Here is an 18,353-nt window from a genome sequence, read left to right on the forward strand (position 1 = left end):
GCCCCGGCGGCGTTCCGGCGCCACCGAGAGAGAGGGGGAGAGAGCCCCCAGTCTTCTTCTTCTTCCTTGACCTTCTCCCTAGATGGGAGAAGGGTTTCCCCTCTGGTCCATGGCCTCCATGGCGGCGGAGGGGCGAGAGCCCCTTCGAGATTAGATCTGTCTCTTTGTCTCTCTTTGTTTCTGCATTCCAGATTTTGGTCTTTCACCGTTTCTTATATTCTCGGAGATCCGTAACTCCGATTGGGCTGAAATTTGAACACGATTTCTATCCGGATATTGGCTTTCTTGCAGCGGAAGAAGGGCACCAACCGCCTTACGGGGTGGCCACGAGGGTCAGGGGCGCGCCCCCTGCCTCGTGGCCCCTCAGGCATCGTCTCGCGTTGATTCTTCTTCCCCAAAATCACATATATTCCAAAAAAATCTCCATCCGTTTTTATCCCGTTTGGACTCCGTTTGATATGGATTTTCTGCGAAACAAAAAAGATGCAACAAACAGGAACTGGCACTGGGCACTGGATCAATATGTTAGTCCCAAAAATAGTATAAAAAGTTGTCAAAAGTATATGAAAGTTGTATAATATTGGCATGGAACAATAAAAAATTATAGATACGACAGAGACGTATCAACCGCCGCCCATCGCGTGCGGCAGTCCTCCAACGAACAGTGCCCGACCGCTCACCACCGGTCGGCGCCCGCAAGGTGTTCGACAAAACCCCCGCAAGGTATGTATTGCTCAAACTTCATAGTTTTTTTACATGAATTTGGTGCATGTTGATTGTAGTTTTTATAGCCTAGTTTATATTGAACATTGTAGATGAGTTCGTCGTATGATTCTTCCGAAGAAAAATTTGATATGGAAGAGGAGGAGGATCTTGCAATGATCCTAGCTATGCACATCAATAAAAAACCGAAGCACGGTGGTTCGGTTTTGGATCGGCAGAAAATTTGGAGGGATAGGATCGATGCCCACAACAGATTGATGATGCACTATTTTGTGGAGAATCCCACATACCCGGAGTCGTATTTTCGTCGCCGGTTCAGGATGAGCACCGAGTTGTTCAGGTGCATTGCAGAGAAACTAGCGAGCCATGACCGGTTTTTTCAGCAAAGGAGGAATGCCGCCGGAGAGCTCGGGCATTGCACCTTTCAGAAGGTGACAGCCGCTTTGCGTGTGTTGGCATACGGTATCCTGGCGGATCTAGTTGATGATCACTTGGCCATGGGTGAGAGCCAAGCCATCATATGTGTCAAGCGCTTCGCAGTCGGAATTGTGCAAGTGTTTGGCCAGGAGTACTTGAGATCTCCCAATGTTGAAGACGCCGCAAGGCTATTGGAGATGAACAAAGCCCGCGGCTTCCCAGGTATGCTTGGCTCAATAGATTGCATGCATTGGAGTTGGAAGAATTTTCCAAAGGCATGGCATGGGCAATTCCACGGCCAAAAAAAGGGTTCCACTATAATCCTTGAAGCGGTGGCCGATCAAGAGACCTGGATTTGGCATGCTTTTTTTGGAATGCCTGGATCTTTGAATGACATCAACGTTGTCAACCGGTCATCACTGATGAATAAGATTGCAAATGATGAACTGCCACCGGTGCAGTTTATAGCAAATGGTCGTACATACAACTTTGGCTACTATCTTGCGGATGGCATCTACCCAAAGTGGCAAACATTTGTGAAGCCGTTGAAAAAACCGAAGGTAAGAAAATTTTTGATTTCCACAATGCTCAGGCGGCGGCTAGAAAAGATGTGGAGAGAGCTTTTGGGATTTTGCAAGCCCAATTTGCTATTGTGAGAGGACCGACTAGATTTTGGGACCAAAAGATGCTTTGGTACATCATGCACGCTTGTGTGATCATGCACAACATGATCATCGAGAATGATTGTGACGAAGATGTAGACTACTCTCACTATGAGCTCTTGGGACATCCGTGCGAGTGCGGCGGAGGGCTGAAAGGGTGGCCTGTTTTGTTGCCTCCTATCATGCCATTCGATGTCCCGCAGCGCATGATGATCTTCAGAAGGATCTCATTGAGTGGTGGGCTTGGAATGGCCGACAAAGAGCATCATGATTTGTGCGTTTCATGTTGTATTGTTGAACTGTTTGTTGTATTGAACGATAAACTATTTGCTTGAGTTGTAATAACGAAATTGAACTATTTATATTGTTGATTTATTTTGTTTGTGATTGATTTTTTGCTTGTGTTTAGAGTGCATATATTGTTTATGCGAGAGCGTTGCACGCTGCTGGAGCTACGCGCTGCCTGCCGCGCCAAATCAGGCGATGGGCGTGCTGCAAACTGGTTTTTAGTGTGCCGTGCGTTGGGCCGCTGTTGGAGATGCTCTTAGCCCAGGGTAGGGAGCTAGTACTTCTGAGGTGAACAGGGGTTGGCGGGCCCAAAGGAGGCGGTTGACGGGGAGTAAAAATCGGTCGGGTGTTTCAAAGAGTTTTCCAAAATCTCCACGGGGTCCGCAGTCACTTCCCGAAATCCCCCAAAGCGACCCCCGTCTTCCTCCTCTCTCCCGCTAAACCCAACTCCGCCCACCGCCACCTGCGCCTAGGGTTCCGCCCCCCATGACCGTCGCCGAGCCGGAGATGCCGGAGTCGGAGCGCAGGCCCGCGCCCCTCGCCGGGTGGGACGGGCTCATCTTCCTGCATTGCGGGGTTTACGGGGTCCTCTGCGCGGTGTGCCTCGCGTCGGCCATCGCGCGCCTTGCCCTGGGTCAGGCCGAGATTCCCCCCGCGGTCCTGGCGGCGTCCTGGATGTCCGTTATCTTCGTTCTGACCTTCACCCCCTTTGCCGCGTTCGTCGCCGGCGTGCGCCCCGACGCCAAGGTACATGAAAAAGCTCCCCTTGCGCCTTCGAATATGTCTGGTCCAATTTGCTTCGAAAATAAATAAATAAATAAATAAATAACCGACCGATTTTATAGCAGCTGAAATGGGATTTTACATGTGTGCGGTTTAAATTAAGTTGCCAACTCCAAATTAGAAATTGAGATCCATTGTTTTCCCTGAATTCAGAAGCAGCTTCCCTGTATGTAAAGGCCTCTGCGCCTGTCTAGCTTCAGAGCATATAATATGACCTCGTACTGATTTTTCTTTTTTGTCGATGCTCAAGGACCCTGTCAGGATTGGATGCCTCGTTTCGATGGCCTTCATGGTGCTCGGAACTAAATAGTAAATACGATTTGGTGTTGGGTCTGTTGCGTGTGGAAGGATCTCAAAGGGAACAGATTGGTTCAATGGCGAGGGATGTGGGGATAATGGGTGCTGCTGCAACATGTTGTTTCGTCATCATACCCACTATGCTACTGAGGCAATGGAGGTTGAAGTAGAGAGGCTATGTGGTTGTGTTGTTGAGGTATATACCCACCCTCTTCTCGGATCACCTAGTGGTGCCACGTTATATGTTTTCTATGAGCAGGCTGTTTCTAGTTTCATGAATCCTTATAACTTGTGAGTTTTTATTCGCGTCGTGATCATTTATACATGTAACCGAGTAATACTTTTGATGTTGATAACTTTATCCCAAACCATTTTGTCGTACATCCCAGTTAGACCCACAAGAAACTTGGGTTACTCGGCTTGTTGATAGATGTTAGCTTTCCTAAAAGTATTTGCATTTAACACTGAGTTTCTTTGCTAAAACTAGTTGCCATTTATCCAATCAGATCCATACGGAGAGATCATCAGTGAAAACCTAGTATGCATTGTCCATGTTCAGTCATTGCCATGATTATTATGACCGGGAAGCTTAAATTTATCATTCAAAACCCACTGTAAGTGGTAGGCCTCAAATTTCAAAGGGCTGGGTTGTGGGGTATCTCTTACTTAATTGCATTATCTTGTTATTTATCTGTTACATATAAATTTATTGTCTTATTTTATCTGCCTGTTTATGTGTTACTACATATTAATTTATTGTCTTATTTTAGTCAAGATAGCAAATAGAGATTTAATTGGATTATTGCAGTAAGCTATGATCGTATTATTACAGAACAGACCTTCATTTAATTCGCAGCTAATATATACTTGCATGTGGTGTTGTGCCATGACATTTTTATCGAAGTGCATTCACACATATTGATGTTGTAGTTATTTTTGTCTCGTCCTTCTTCCTCAAAGTAACTTGTTTCGCAAGTGCAAACTGTAGCAAATATTTTTGATAGTTTATATGATTATTTGTGAATTATATTGGTGCTTCTTGTGCAATAACACTGAAGAATACCACTGTCGGGAAGTCGATTCCATCATGACAAATGCCATTAGTTCCATTATTTATTCCATTCTTTTGTGCCATGTGGCGTGTGGATTGTCATGGAGACTGGATTTTCTACTCTCAGGTGTACTACACCTGAGTTAGCAAAAAAGTTTATCAGACAAAATCCAAAAAATCTGAAATTTTGCTACATCAAACTTTATCAAATGTTTGAAGTTCTTGCCAAGTTTCATCGAAAAATAACATCGTAGGAGCTCTCAACAAAAAAAATTGCTGCTGAACGTTTTGTTCACTTTTTGAGCAGTGATTTTGTTATTTTTGGTGAGAGCTCCTCGGATGTTATTTTTAGGTTAAATTTTGCAAGAACCTCAAACATCGGATAATGTTTGATGCCCCAAAACTTCAGATTTTTTGGATAATGTTTGATCACATTTTTTCAATTTTTTGCTAACTTGGGTGTACTACACCCGGAGACACTACTTTCCGATTGTCATGCTTTGTTCTGTCCACCAGTCTCCGTAGTCTAATGCATGTGAATGTATGGGTTTGGTGATCTCAAGATGGTCTCCTTATGTGGGATAATTACTGATTAGGCCATCTTTTACCATCGATTGTGCTGAAATTCAGAGTCCATTTTGAGCTAGCTACCATGTACATTGAATTTGCACCTTTGAGGGCCCCAGCCTTTCCAAGTTAGGCTGTTATTCGGAGCAAGAAGAATTACGCTCTATATGTTGAGTTTCAATCGTTTTATTCTCCATCAGGTCTGAGGTTCCACACAGCCCTTTCCACTCTTCATCTTCAAAATCCCTCTCGCTGGTCTAGTTGCAGTGGCATGGTAGTGACATCTACATATATCAATACATGCATAATACTACTCGCTTGTAAACCTCCTGCTGGTAGTGACATATTGGCATAATACTACTCTACATATATCAATACATGCATATTAATAGTGGTTGCTTAATATTGAGAAACATCTTCGTATCCTCATTCAAGTGCTTGTATATTCTGCTAATATTTTTTTTTGTTAACAGACATAACCATGAATGGATGGTGTTCAGATGGGCAAGACAAATACAAGAGCCGACTCTTTGCTGAAGTTTGTGGCTGCGGATAAGTACTGGATTATAGTTAGTTAGTTATATGTATTCACGAATGTAGATTGATCCACTGCTAGTATTGAATACTCCATGTGCCATGAGTTCTCGTAATTTGACGTTTTGGTGTTGAAGTGTTTACTAGCTTGCTGCCAGGAAACCTGGAATACATGACCAGACGGTGAGGGGGGTAGCACCCTCTCCGAGGACAAGTGCTTTTCTAGGCATATAGAATTTGCCATGTTGGTAGTGTTATGTTTGATGACTACCATTTCTTCACAAGCGGTTGGCCCTGTGACAGTTATTATAGAATGTTATATATAATGATCACCGAGAGGCGGACCTCATATCTTAGGTGGCTTCGTTAAATTCAGCAATGGTGATCATGAATCTATTATTACAGAGATGTTTAAATTAAAGGGTTTATCTGTGCTAAGTACTATTTTTATCATACCTTCGATTCATGTTGGCAAGCAGTTCTTTGTATCGTTCTTCGGATTGCTTGCATGGAAAGAATGCACTACTAGAGCCCAGAAGTACTTGAACATGGCCTAGTGTGGGTCGTGCTCAAACATGGCCTATAGGCATTGTTATGTGGTTCTTGCAGGGGTTTTCTTATTTCCCTATGACGGTAACACGTGAATGCAATTCTCCAATATGCATGATCGATTGTTTATAACACTTCTTTTTGTATAAATTATGTTGAACTGCAACATTGATGTGAATTTATTTCTTAAAATTGCGCTATTCCACTAAAAGGGTAGGTAGATAAGACCAAATTTGTTGTAGGGCGTCTCAAATAAAAGTTCGAAGGAACTCTTAGATAATCTAGCTTTCCCAACTAACAGTAAAATCAACAATAGCACGCCTCAAATTAGCCACTTTGCATCCGCCTCTCTTAGATTTCATCCCCTAGATCCATACAAAGCATGCAAAAGGAATCCTACGTACTACATCTACGTATTACCCTAACTACTTTTCGTTGTCGGAGATGTCCACGACGACGGTGTCGGGCGCCGGCTGGACGGGCGGGTAGGAGGGCTCCGGCTCATCCTCCTCCTGCTCGACCTCATCCATGTAGGCGAACATCTCCGCCTCCTCCGCGGCCTCTTGCGCCTCCATCTCCTGCTGGCGACGGCGTCTTGCCTCCGCAGCCCACTCCGACCGGAGGGGACTGAGGATGGCCTGCTGCTCCGCCTGCAGATCCCCGTCGCCAGCGTCCCCCACATCCTCCTCCTCCGGCTCATCCTCCTCCTCCTCCGCCTCCTTGTCCACCTCCTCGTCCACCACCTCCTCCTCCTCCTCCTCCTCCACCTCCTCCTCCTCATCCTCCACCTCCTCCTCCGGATCCACTGCATCCGGAGGTAGGCCCGCGGCGATCTGGGCTTCGCGCCTAGCCCGGATCTGCTGAAGGAGCTCGAGTCGGTGCTCCGGCATCAGAAAGGGCTCGCTCCTCACCCGACGACGTGGGGGCATTGCTACTAGGCGGACGGGTGGAGTGGAAAGTGGTGGCGGCGGTGGACAGGAGGAGGAAAATATGGACGGATGGTAGGGTTTCGGTGCCGCTGGTCGACTTAAATAGCCGGGCAATGCACTATGCGGCCTGCCGGAGCTACGCCACGCGGCGCCACCGGTCCGACGGAGGAGACGAGTTTCGGACCGCCGGGTTTGAGGGCTTTTCCAGCTGAGACCCCTGTGTCAGTCCGACGTGGCGAGCATGCCCGGGCGCACCGGACGCCCCCATATCCAACCCCGCCGGTCAGTCTGGGCGTTTGAGGGTGGTTTGAAAGACCCGCCTGGATCTAAATTTCGTGACCGGTCAGTGACCGGGCGGCATGTCCGGACGTTTGAGACGGGTTTGAAAGGTCCGGTAGTAGATGCTCTAATGATTTCCCCTCCCCGTATAGTAAACGATATAGCTGCGTATTTGCATTTGACACATGCGGCGCACGACCCGTGAGGCAACCCATGCATTGAAGAGCATTGATTAACATGTCAGTCTTGAGAGCATGATTAATAACAAAGCCTGCTGCTAGCGATAGGGCAGTGCCATGTCACTTAGACTAGCCACAGTGGGAGTAACTTCAGCGGTAACTTCAAGTCCAACTCAGCAAATTTGTCTATGTGGCAATGAGTTAATGAAGAGAGAGGTAGTTCTAGTAACTTAGCTAGTTACTGTAACATCACACATATCAAGGCAAGATGAGTCTATAGCATAATAAATGAAGTGTTGCATGTTACTACACATATGTTACTTCCCACTATAGAGGTAGTAACATAGATTAGTAACATGCTCATGTTACTACTCTATGTTACTACCCATTGTGGCTAGTCTTAAAGCCCGTGAAAAAGCCCACTTGTATATACAAGCTGACTGTAGATACTCCGGCTAATTAATGAAGCCATTTAATGCATGCATGTGAATGGAGATACTCCCTTCGTTTGGATTTACTTGTCACAGAAATGGATGTATCTAGATGTATTTTTTTTGCGGAATCTAGATACATCCATATTCGAGACAAGTAATTCTGAAGGGAGGGAGGGAGTAGATTATTGGGAGGAAGGAGGCAGCGGAGGCTGCATGCAAGCTTTTTTCTCGTGTGAAGTGCTGCAGCCGGGCTACACACGAAGCGCCGGCTTCAATCCCTCTCCTCCTTTCTCTCTCTTCCACATAAGATTCTGATGACATGACAAATGCTATAGCCTAGGATTTATTAGACTTGCTCTCATGGCTGGCTTGTCTAGAAAAAAGTCTTGATGGCTAGCTGCTCCACACTCCTCTCGGCCTTTTAAACATCCGGTAGTATGTGCTGCTTGCTCACCTATAGAACGCAGGCAGCCGGCTGGTCTATCAATAATGTATGTCCAAAGTTGTGTGCATGCAGTAGCATTATGGCAGGTCGTAATAGAGCGATAGATAATTATGCGAGCTCTCATCACAGATACCCTGCCACACCCACATGATAATGCATCAACCAGCAGAGACGACATAAAGAACACACACCACAAACCTTCAGCAGACCATTTAGTGGCAAACTGCAACACACATCACCTCATTTACTATGATTAATGCACCATCCTGAGAAGTGCACCGATGAACCCAGGTACATATGAACCCATTTTAAAAAGCACATTTTCAAATGCTAAAAGAAAATAAAAAAGGTTACACGGATACATCTTTATGTTTTATGTGCATGCATAAAGTTTCACAAAAAAATAACTTTTTTGGCTGTAAAAAAGACAAAAAATTATGTCGTAAAACGCTATTTAGAAGCATTCAAATTTATCTTTTTAACAGAGACAAAATGAAAAGGCATTTTTTCACAAAATTTTGTACCGCACACACACTTTTGCGATCAAAACATGTATGCGTGAAATTTTCTTTTTAAATTTTCAACATTTTAAAACGTGTTTGAAATGCATTTTTCAAAAAATGGATGCATATGTCCATGGGTTCAGAAAGTGCCGACTCGCACCACACTGTCCTTTTGTGCCATGCGGCCACGCGATGCGGACACGTTTATCGCCGGTGTCCGCCAATGCGTCGTGCTATACGCCCGGAGTGGACCAGACAGGACACAGGCTTGACTGCTACCGCGCCACAGCCACTGTTCTGGAGATGCCATAACTGCTCATGACGGCCCTGGGCACACATCAATGAGTACACGCGCTAGAGGCTCGCACTGTACATCTTCTCCAAGCAGTCTCCTGCGGAGAAACAGAGGCGGGAGAGGGGATAGGTTATGCCCTCCCTGTACACGCGTTTCACAATTGATTTTTCACGTAGGTCTTTTACCTAGGTAATTTCAATCTTGGATGCATATGCTGCAGCCTCCGTTCACTGCCATGCATCATTGCCGCACCAACCAGTTCTGGGTCGTCTCCACTGTGCATGAACATTTTTCGTCATAAATTGTAATTGATGAGCGCAGGGGCGTTTTAATTTGCCATAGCGCATGCTGGCTATCCATTACTGAATTGTTGCCGTTTGGTGGGTGCGCACGCGTCGCGTGGTATTGATGTTGTCCCTGCCTGTTGGTGCATTTTCATTTCTTTTGAATGATATCTTGAGATTAGCGTACTCCTGATGGACACTCGTCATTTTGTTCGCGTGCGTCCGTTTGGATCTACGTGTATATAAAAGTCAGCCTAACGCATCGACATAAACGGACACACGTCCGTTTTTTGCCAGCCTGCTAACCCATTCTGGGCCTAATTTTCAGCCTTATTTGCATCGGCGCGTACATGAAACAGACGCGCACCACGCACGTCTACTCCCCCTGGCTCACTAGTCGATGTCACATTGGCCATCCTCTTCCAGCCATATCGACAGCAAACCCTCACCCACCGCCGCCCCGTCGCCGCCGCCGCTCCTTTCCGGTGCCTTTGCCAGCAGCCGGTGCCGACACCCCCTTCCCCAAAGCTGCCACCTCCCACGTCGCCGTCACCACCGCTTCGCCGCCGGGGCACCGAAGCTTCCCACTCCGACGCCGCCGCGGGCAGGAAGCTGCCTCCCCGCCCCGGCTAGCTCCTTCGTTCGACACCGCCCACTGTCCTGACGCCGGCACGCTCGTCGAACGCCGCCAGGCCAGCCACCTGGTCCAAGGGAGGCGTACGTCTCTTCGTCGGCCAGCTTCTTCGTCGACGCCCTCAAGCTGTTCGACAGTTTGCCAAGGTACAAAATGAGTCGATGCGTTGGGCGCACTGCCGACCCAAATCATAAATAGGGCGGACGCCGAGCGAGTGGCCAACCCAAACGGACAGAAAGCGGACAAAATCGCCGTCCATTTGGGTCGGCACATTGGAGTTGCTCTTATCACCAGCGTCCAATTTTATTGGGTGGGTCCCACAGCACATGCTCCAAACTGCCACAACATAGTACTGGCCATGATTAAATGCTTTCCCATTCAATCGTTTCTCCGATCAAGAGAGGGACTTGGAGCCGAGAAGGGGGAAGACAAGCCATTCTCTACTCTAGCGCTAGAATAACTTCCACAGTGGAATAACTCCCTCTCCCTGTCTGAGACTCCCCTGTCTTCCTCGAACTCCCTCATCAGGTCCGCACGAACACGACGACCTTCCCCTCTCACTCTCTCAGACACGAGCAGCGACGGGACAACCATAGGCGGGCAGGAATCCATCCAGGTAAATCCACACATCCAGGATCCACGCTTTCCCAGTTCTGCTCAATCTTTGAGAAATAGCTAGGTCTCGTTTCATTCTTTTTTGCCAGCGAACTTCCATGCTCTTCATGCCATGCATGTCTTTTAGCTTAGATTTCAGCAGGCTGGTTGGCACAAGTTGCTGATGTGCTCTTCTGTTGTTTTGAGTAGCGAGGGCAATGGCAGCCGGAGGGGTGTCGCATCTGTGGAGGGAATGGGGGATTCAAATCCTTGTCCTTTTGAGCTTCGCGCTGCAAGTGCTCCTCCTCGTCTTCGGAGGGATGCGTCGGCGTGGCCTCTCCACCTCGCTGAGGGTAGCCCTCTGGTTAGCATACCTGTCGGCGGACTCCACGGCGATATACACCCTGGGCCATCTATCCATCACCAGCGGCGGGTCACGTGAGCACCAGCTGGCCGCGTTCTGGGCGCCCTTCCTCCTGCTGCATCTCGGCGGGCCGTACAACGTCACCGCCTACGCGCTCGAGGACAACCGTCTCTGGCTGCGCCACCTGCAGACCCTTGTTGTGCAGGTCCTTGGAGCTGCTTATGTCCTCTACAAGTACATGGCCGACAGCGGGACCTTGCTTCAGCTGGTCTCAATCTCCATGTTTGTTGCCGGCATTGTCAAGTACGGTGAGAGGACATGGGCACTCAAGCGTGCCAACGACAACAAGAGCAGCTCTGGTAAGGCGGTTGACCCTTATGAATTACTGAGACAGGATATGGGTGACGATGAAATATTGCTCCGAGCGCACTCCCAGTTCGCCATCTGCAAGTCCGGCTTCGACGATACCAAGGTGGTAATGCGCCCCAAGCCCCCAGACGAGGATTCACCTCGTCTCTTTCCTTTCTATGACGAGGATATATTCAAGTTGGTGGAGATGGAGCTGTCTCTGATGTACGACACACTGTACACCAAGGCAGCAGTGATCCACACATGGTATGGCTTCTGCATCCATTCCATCTCGCTGGTTGGCACATCAGCTGCCTTGTGCTTGTTTCGGCTCAGGCTCAGCAGAGGGGATCATGCGTACAACAGGGTAGATGTAGCCATCTCTTACATTTTGCTGGCTGGGGCTTTGGTCCTGGAGGTCATATCAGCATGTAGGGCAGTATTGTCTAGCTGGACATGTTGTTTCGTTCTTCGAAAGGCGGAGGATTACAGCGGGAGCACTCGGGCTGCTTGGCTAGAGTGGCTTCACTATTATGTCCTCTCTTCACTTCGCAAGCCTTTGAAGCCGGCAAACAGGAGACTGTGGCGGGGCACCATTGGGCAGTATAACATGCTCCATCTGTGCACCCGGGACCGGACGGGCCTCGGGAGCAAGCTGGCAGCGAAGATAGGGCAGGAGGACTGGTGGAACAAGCTGCATTTCTCGGGCACTTTCTGTGGCAGCGATTCGTTGTCGATGCAGCAACTCAAGGGATTGCTCTTCAAAATGATACGACAGGATGGGTTTGCGAAGCTCGTGGGCCCTTTGAGCACAATGACCACAAGAGGCAGCTTTATCCTGGAGCAGAAGCAAGCGTTCAAGGGTGTTGCCAAATGGACTGTGCTCAACATTGAGTTGGACGAGAGCATCGTTATATGGCACATCGCAACTGATTTGTTCATCTGGGAATCCAAGGGTGGCCATGAAGTAGAGCTTATTGAGGCTACTAGGGTGCTATCCAATTACATGATGTTCCTGCTGGTGGCAAAACCCAACATGCTACCTGGCCGTGAACGCCGCACGGTACATCTTACGCCCTCCAGGATCCTGGAAACAATATGGCGGGTACATATCTTAGGTGACGAGGACAAATCTGTGAGGGCATCTCCCGGAAGCTGGAACAAGTGCTGTGTACTTAAGGAATTGTTCCACCATGAAGGCCCGAATGGCTCCAGGATCACTCAGGCTCAGAGGGAGAAGCTTGCCGAGACACTGTTTGCCAACTGGTCTTATGAGGGGGTATGTGCATGTTGCTCTTCAGGCCCTCAATTTGATTATCTCATATTCTTTGAAATTACTTTACCACATGCACTAATTTTACCCCTCTATCTCAGGCGCAGCAACTTGATTCGTATCCAGAGGTTCTTGAAGGGTCACGTGACGAGTTGTACACGTGTGCAAGCAATCTCGCCAAACAGCTCCTCCACTTGGGTAGGCCTGACACGTTGGAACTCATCTTCTCCGTGTGGGTGGAGATGATGCTTTATGCTGCGGATCACTGCCCCCGAGATTCCCATGCCAGGGAGCTCAGTAATGGCGGCGAGTTTATCACCATCCTGTGGCTTCTGGTACAGCACTGGACGTACGTCTACAAAAACAAAATAGCATGTTAGTGACATGTTGATCAATTGAAATTACGGGGAGCTTTCAAATTGAGACATATTGTCAGCCTCTCCTCACGCCACTTCACCATTTTAGAGCCGTAACAAGGAGCTCGATGATCTTACTGATGATTAACGACATGTAATAATTAATAATGTATGTTGTGTTTTTTTAGCTCTATGTTGTGTTTCCTGTTTATGATTTGGGCCGGCAGTCCACAATAAATTTGGCATAGAGAAATTATAAAAAATTGCCATGATGTATTTAAGAAAAATAATCATGGTATAGTTAGTAAAATTTCCATGGTTAAAAAAATAAAATTGGGAACTCGACGAAGGTAAAGAGTCAGGTATTAAGCTTAAGTATGATTGTGTTAAATCTTTTATGAATATCGATGCTTTTCAAAAGTTTAGCACTAAATATGGACTTGACTTTGAGATAGTAGCCTTCTTTTGTGAATCATTTACTACTCATGTTGATCTTCCTAAAAAGAAGTGGTTTACATATCACCCACCTATTAAAGAAGAAATTAAAGAACCGATACCAGCTAAAAAAGAAACTATACTTTACAATGTTGATCCAGTTGTTCCTTCTGCTTATATTGAGAAACCACCTTTTCCTGTTAGGATAAAGGAACATGCTAACGTTTCAACTGTTGTCAACAAAAGCTACATTAGAACACCTAAACCTGATGAACAAATTAAAGTAGAACCTAGTATTGCTATGGTTAAAGATCTCTTGGAAGAAGATATGGATGGGCATGTTATTTACTTCTACGAAGAAGCTGCTATAATTGCCAAACCTGATAAAAAAGATAAACATAGACTTGTTATTGGCATGCCCGTTGTCTCAGTTAAAATAGGAGATCACTGTTATCATGGTTTATGTGACATAGGTGCTAGTGTGAGTGCTATTCCTTACACCTTATATCAAGAAATTATGAATGACATAGCACCCGTAGAAATAGAAGACATAGATGTTACTATTAAACTTGCTAATATAGACACTATATCACCAATTGGGATTGTTAGAGATGTTGAAGTCTTGTGTGGGAAAATAAAATACCCTACTGATTTTCTTGTCCTTGGTTCCCCACAAGATGACTTATGTCTCATTATCTTTGGTAGACCTTTCTTGAATTCCGTTAATGCTAGAATAGACTATGAGAAACAAACTATTGGTGTTAGTTTTGGTGAAGAGTCTCACGAGTTTAATTTTCCAAGTTTAGTAGAAAGCTTCATGAAAAAGAATTGCCTAGTAAAGATGAATTAATTGGTCTTGCTTCTATTGTTGTGCCTCCTACTGATCCACTAGAACAATATTTGTTAGACCATGAAAATGATTTACATATGCATGAAAGAAATGAAATAGATAAGATTTTCTTTGAACAACGTCCTCTGCTTAAACACAACTTGCCTACTGAAACTCTAGGAGGTCCTCCTCCACCTAAAGGTGATCCTGTGTTTGAATTAAAACAACTGCTAGACACTTTAAAATATGCTTATCTTGATGAAAAGAAGATATATCATGTTATTATTAGTGCTAACCTTTAAGAACATGAAGAAGAAAGATTATTGAAAGTTCTAAGGAAGCGCCGAGCTGCTATTGGATATACTCTTGACGATTTAAAGGGCATTAGTCCCACTCTATGTCAGCACAAAGTTAATATGGAACCTGATGCTAAACCCGTTGTTGATCACCAACGCCGGTTAAATCCGAAGATGAAAGAAGTGGTAAGAGTGGAAATATTAAAACTTCTGGAAGCAAGTATAATCTAACCTATAGCTGATAGTAGATGGGTAAGCCTTGTTCATTGTGTCCCTAAGAAAGGAGGTATAACTGTTGTTCCTAATGATAAGAATGAACTTACCCACAAAGAATTGTTACATGCTATAGAATGGTAATTGATTTTAGAAAATTAAACAAAGCAACTAGGAAAGATCATTACCCTCTGCCTTTTATTGATCAAATGCTTGAAAGACTATCTAAGCACACACATTTTTGCTTCCTTGATGGATATTCTGGTTTTTCACAAATACCTGTTTCTCAACCTGATCAAGAAAAGACCACTTTTACTTGTCCTTTTGGAACCTATGCTTATAGACGTATGCCTTTCGGTTTATGTAATGCACCTGCTACCTTTCAAAGATGTATGGCTGCTATATTCTCTGACTTTTGTGAAAAGATTGTTGAGGTTTTCATGGACGAATCTCTGTCTATGGGAAGTCTTTTGATGATTGTTTAAGCAATCTTGATCGAGTTTTGCAGAGATGTGAACAAACAAATCTTGTCTTGAATTGGGAGAAGTGCCACTTTATGGTTAATGAAGGTATCGTCTTGGGTCATAAGATTTCTGAAAAGGGTATTGAAGTGGACAAAACTAAGGTTGATGCAATTGAGAAAATGCCATGCCCTAAAGATATAAAAGGTATTTGTAGTTTCTTAGGTCATGCTGGTTTCTATAGGAGATTTATCAAAGACTTTTCTAAAATTTATAGGCCTCTTACGAATCTTTTGCAAAAGTATATTCCTTTTGTTTTTGATGATGATTGTTTTGAAGCCTTTGAGACACTCAAGAAAGCCTTAATTTCTGCACCTATTGTTCAACCACCTGATTGGAACTTACCTTTTGAAATTATGTGTGATGCTAGTGATTATGCTGTTGGTGCTATTCTAGGACAAAGAGTTGATAAGAAATTGGATGTTATTCATTATGCTAGTAAAACTCTAGACAGTGCTCAACGAAACTATGCTACTACTGAAAAAGAATTCTTAGCAGTGGTGTTTGCTTGTGATAAGTTTAGACCTTATATTGTTGATTCCAAAGTAATTGTTCACACCGACCATGCTGTTATTAAATATCTTATGGAAAAGAAAGATGCTAAACCTAGACTTATTCGATGGGTTCTCTTGTTACAAGAATTTGATTTACATATCACTGATAGAAAAGGAGCTGAGAACCCCGTAGCTGATAATTTATCTAGGCTTGAAAATGTGCCTGATGACCCACTACTATTGATGATAGTTTTCCTGATGAGAAGTTAGCTGCAATAAATGTTGCTCATAGTACTCCTTGGTATGCTGACTATGCTAATTACATTGTTGCTAAATATTTACCACCTAGCTTTACATACCAACAAAAGAAAAAAAAATCTTTTATGATTTAAGACACTACTTTTGGGATGACCCACATCTTTACAAAGAAGGAGTAGATGGTATTATTAGACGTTGTGTACCTGAGCATGAACAGGGACAAATCCTTCGGAAATGTCACTTCGAAGCTTATGGAGGGCATCATGCTGGAGATAGAACTGCTCACAAGGTATTGCAATCTGGATTTTATTGGCCTACTCTCTTCAATGATGCCCGTAAGTTCATCTTATCTTGTGATGAATGTCAAAGAATAGGTAATATCGGTAAGCGTCAAGAAATGCCTATGAACTATTCACTTGCTGTTGAACCATTTGATGTTTGGGGATTTGATTACATGGGACCTTTTCCTTCCTCTAATGGGTATACACATATTTTGATTGTTGTTGATTATGTTACTAAATGGGTAGAGGCTATTCCAACCAGTAGTGCTGATCACAACACCTCTATTAAAATGCTTAAGGAAGTTATTTTCCCAAGGTTTGGAGTCCCTATATATTTAATGACTAATGGTGGTTCACACTTTATTCATGGTGCTTTCTATAAAATGCTTGCCAAGTATGATGTTAACCATAGAATCACATCACCTTATCATCCTCAGTCTAGTGGTCAAGTTGAACTTAGCAATAGAGAAATAAAATTAATTTTGCAAAAGAGTGTCAATAGGTCCAGGAAGAATTGGTCTAAGAAATTAGATGATGCACTTTGGGCTTATAGACCAACATATAAAAATCCTATGGGTATGTCTCCTTATAAAATGGTTTATGGAAAAGCTTGTCATTTGCCTCTTGAGTTAGAACATAAAGCATATTGGGCCATCAAAGCGCTCAACTATGATTTCAAACTTGCTGGTGAAAAGAGGTTATTTGATATTAGCTCCATAGATGAATGGAGAACCCGCTTATGAAAATGCAAAATTATTCAAAGAAAAGGTTAAAAGATGGCATGACAAGAGAATCCAAAAACGTGAGTTTAAAGTCGGAGAATATGTTCTTTTGTACAACTCTCATTTCAGATTCTTTGCAGGAAAACTCCTCTCAAAATGGGAAGGCCCATATGTTATCGAGTAGGTTTATCTGTCTGGAGCCATCAAAATAAATAATGCCTAAGGTACTAACCCGAAGGTTGTCAATGGGCAACGAATAAAACATTATATCTCAGGTACGCCTATTAATGTTGAAAGTAATATTATCCAAACTTTGACTCCGGAAGAACACATAAAAGAGTCCTTCCGGAACACTCCAAAATCGTGAAAATAAGGAGGTACGTGATACGGTAAGTAAACGGACTCCGAAAAATCCGCAAAAATATTTTTTGTCAGTTTTGGAATATTTAGAAAATTAGGAAAATAAGAAACTTTCAGGAAGCGTACCCTGGTGGGCACAAGACACCAGGGCGCGCCTGGCCTGGCGCGCCCAGGTGGGTTGTCCCACCTGGGACACCTTCCGGACTCCGTTTTTCTACCCTATGCTTGTCCTCCAAGATAAAAAATCTATATATACTCCCCGAACCTGTTGACCACCGTATCACGGAGATATTTTCTGTTCTCTTTTCTTGCTGTTTTCTGTTAGATCTGAAAATATGTCATCCCAAGACTCTGAGGGTGAGAGCTATGTTGCTGATTTCATCGACCCCAAATCCTATGGGGAGGAGAGGCACTATAGTGAAGGAAATATGCTCTAGAGGCAATAATAAAGTTGTGATTTATATTTCCTTATATCATGAAAAATGTTTATTATTCATGCTAGAATTGTATTAACCGGAAACTTAGTACATGTGTGAATACATAGACAAAACAGAGTGTCCCAAGTATGCCTCTACTTGACTAGCTCGTTAATCAAAGATGGTTAAGTTTCCTGACCATAGACATGTGTTGTCATTTGATGAATGGGATCACATCATTAGAGAATGATGTGATGGAAAAGACCCATTCGTTAGCTTAGCATAATGATCGTTAATTTTTATTGCTATTGCTTCCTTCATGACTTATACATATTCCTCCGACTATGAGATTATGCAACTCCCGAATATAGGAGGAACACCTTGTGTGTTATCAAACATCACAACGTAACTGGATGATTATAAAGATGCTCTACAGGTGTCTCCGAAGGTGTTTGTTGGGTTGGCATAGATCGAGATTAGGATTTGTCACTCCGAGTATCGGAGAGGTATCTCTGGGCCCTCACGGTAATGCACATCACTATAAGCCTTGCAAGCAATGTGACTAATGAGTTAGTTACGGGATGATGCATTATGGAATGAGTAAAGAGACTTGCCGGTAACGAGATTGAACTAGGTATGATGATACCGACGATCGAATGTCGGGCAAGTAACATACCGATGACAAAGGGAATAGCGTATGTTGTTATTGCGGTTTGACCGATAAAGATCTTCGTAGAATA

At 44.5% G+C, this 18,353-nt stretch overlaps 2 protein-coding genes across 2 annotated transcripts; both read left to right on the top strand.

Moving 5' to 3' along the window:
- Positions 1 to 2,499: 2,499 nt before the first annotated feature.
- LOC120974423 (uncharacterized) lies at positions 2,500 to 5,671 on the top strand. The gene is made up of 3 exons (XM_073509534.1): positions 2,500 to 2,837; positions 3,124 to 3,366; positions 5,262 to 5,671. The coding sequence occupies exons 1-2, from the start codon at positions 2,577 to 2,579 to the stop codon at positions 3,181 to 3,183; spliced, it is 321 nt and encodes a 106-aa protein (XP_073365635.1). The 5' UTR covers positions 2,500 to 2,576; the 3' UTR covers positions 3,184 to 3,366; positions 5,262 to 5,671.
- Positions 5,672 to 10,250: 4,579 nt separating this feature from the next.
- On the top strand, positions 10,251 to 12,993 carry LOC109786942 (uncharacterized). Its single transcript, XM_020345508.3, has 3 exons — positions 10,251 to 10,469; positions 10,658 to 12,438; positions 12,534 to 12,993. Exons 2-3 carry the CDS (start codon positions 10,666 to 10,668, stop codon positions 12,810 to 12,812), a joined length of 2,052 nt encoding a protein of 683 aa, XP_020201097.1. The 5' UTR covers positions 10,251 to 10,469; positions 10,658 to 10,665; the 3' UTR covers positions 12,813 to 12,993.
- Positions 12,994 to 18,353: the final 5,360 nt, after the last annotated feature.

Source organism: Aegilops tauschii, chromosome 2, assembly GCF_002575655.3.
Source record: "Aegilops tauschii subsp. strangulata cultivar AL8/78 chromosome 2, Aet v6.0, whole genome shotgun sequence".
Classification (NCBI taxonomy): domain Eukaryota; kingdom Viridiplantae; phylum Streptophyta; class Magnoliopsida; order Poales; family Poaceae; genus Aegilops; species Aegilops tauschii.

What these genes read in the sequence shown, in the direction of transcription:
- LOC120974423 (XM_073509534.1), top strand. Translation starts at nt 2,577, where the DNA reads ATGACCGTCGCCGAGCCGGAGATGCCGGAGTCGGAGCGCAGGCCCGCG. An exon ending in GCGTGCGCCCCGACGCCAAG is followed by an intron (nt 2,838 to 3,123) that starts GTACATGAAAAA and finishes TCGATGCTCAAG; the next exon opens with GACCCTGTCAGGATTGGATG.
- LOC109786942 (XM_020345508.3), top strand. Translation starts at nt 10,666, where the DNA reads ATGGCAGCCGGAGGGGTGTCGCATCTGTGGAGGGAATGGGGGATTCAA. An exon ending in CCAACTGGTCTTATGAGGGG is followed by an intron (nt 12,439 to 12,533) that starts GTATGTGCATGT and finishes CCTCTATCTCAG; the next exon opens with GCGCAGCAACTTGATTCGTA.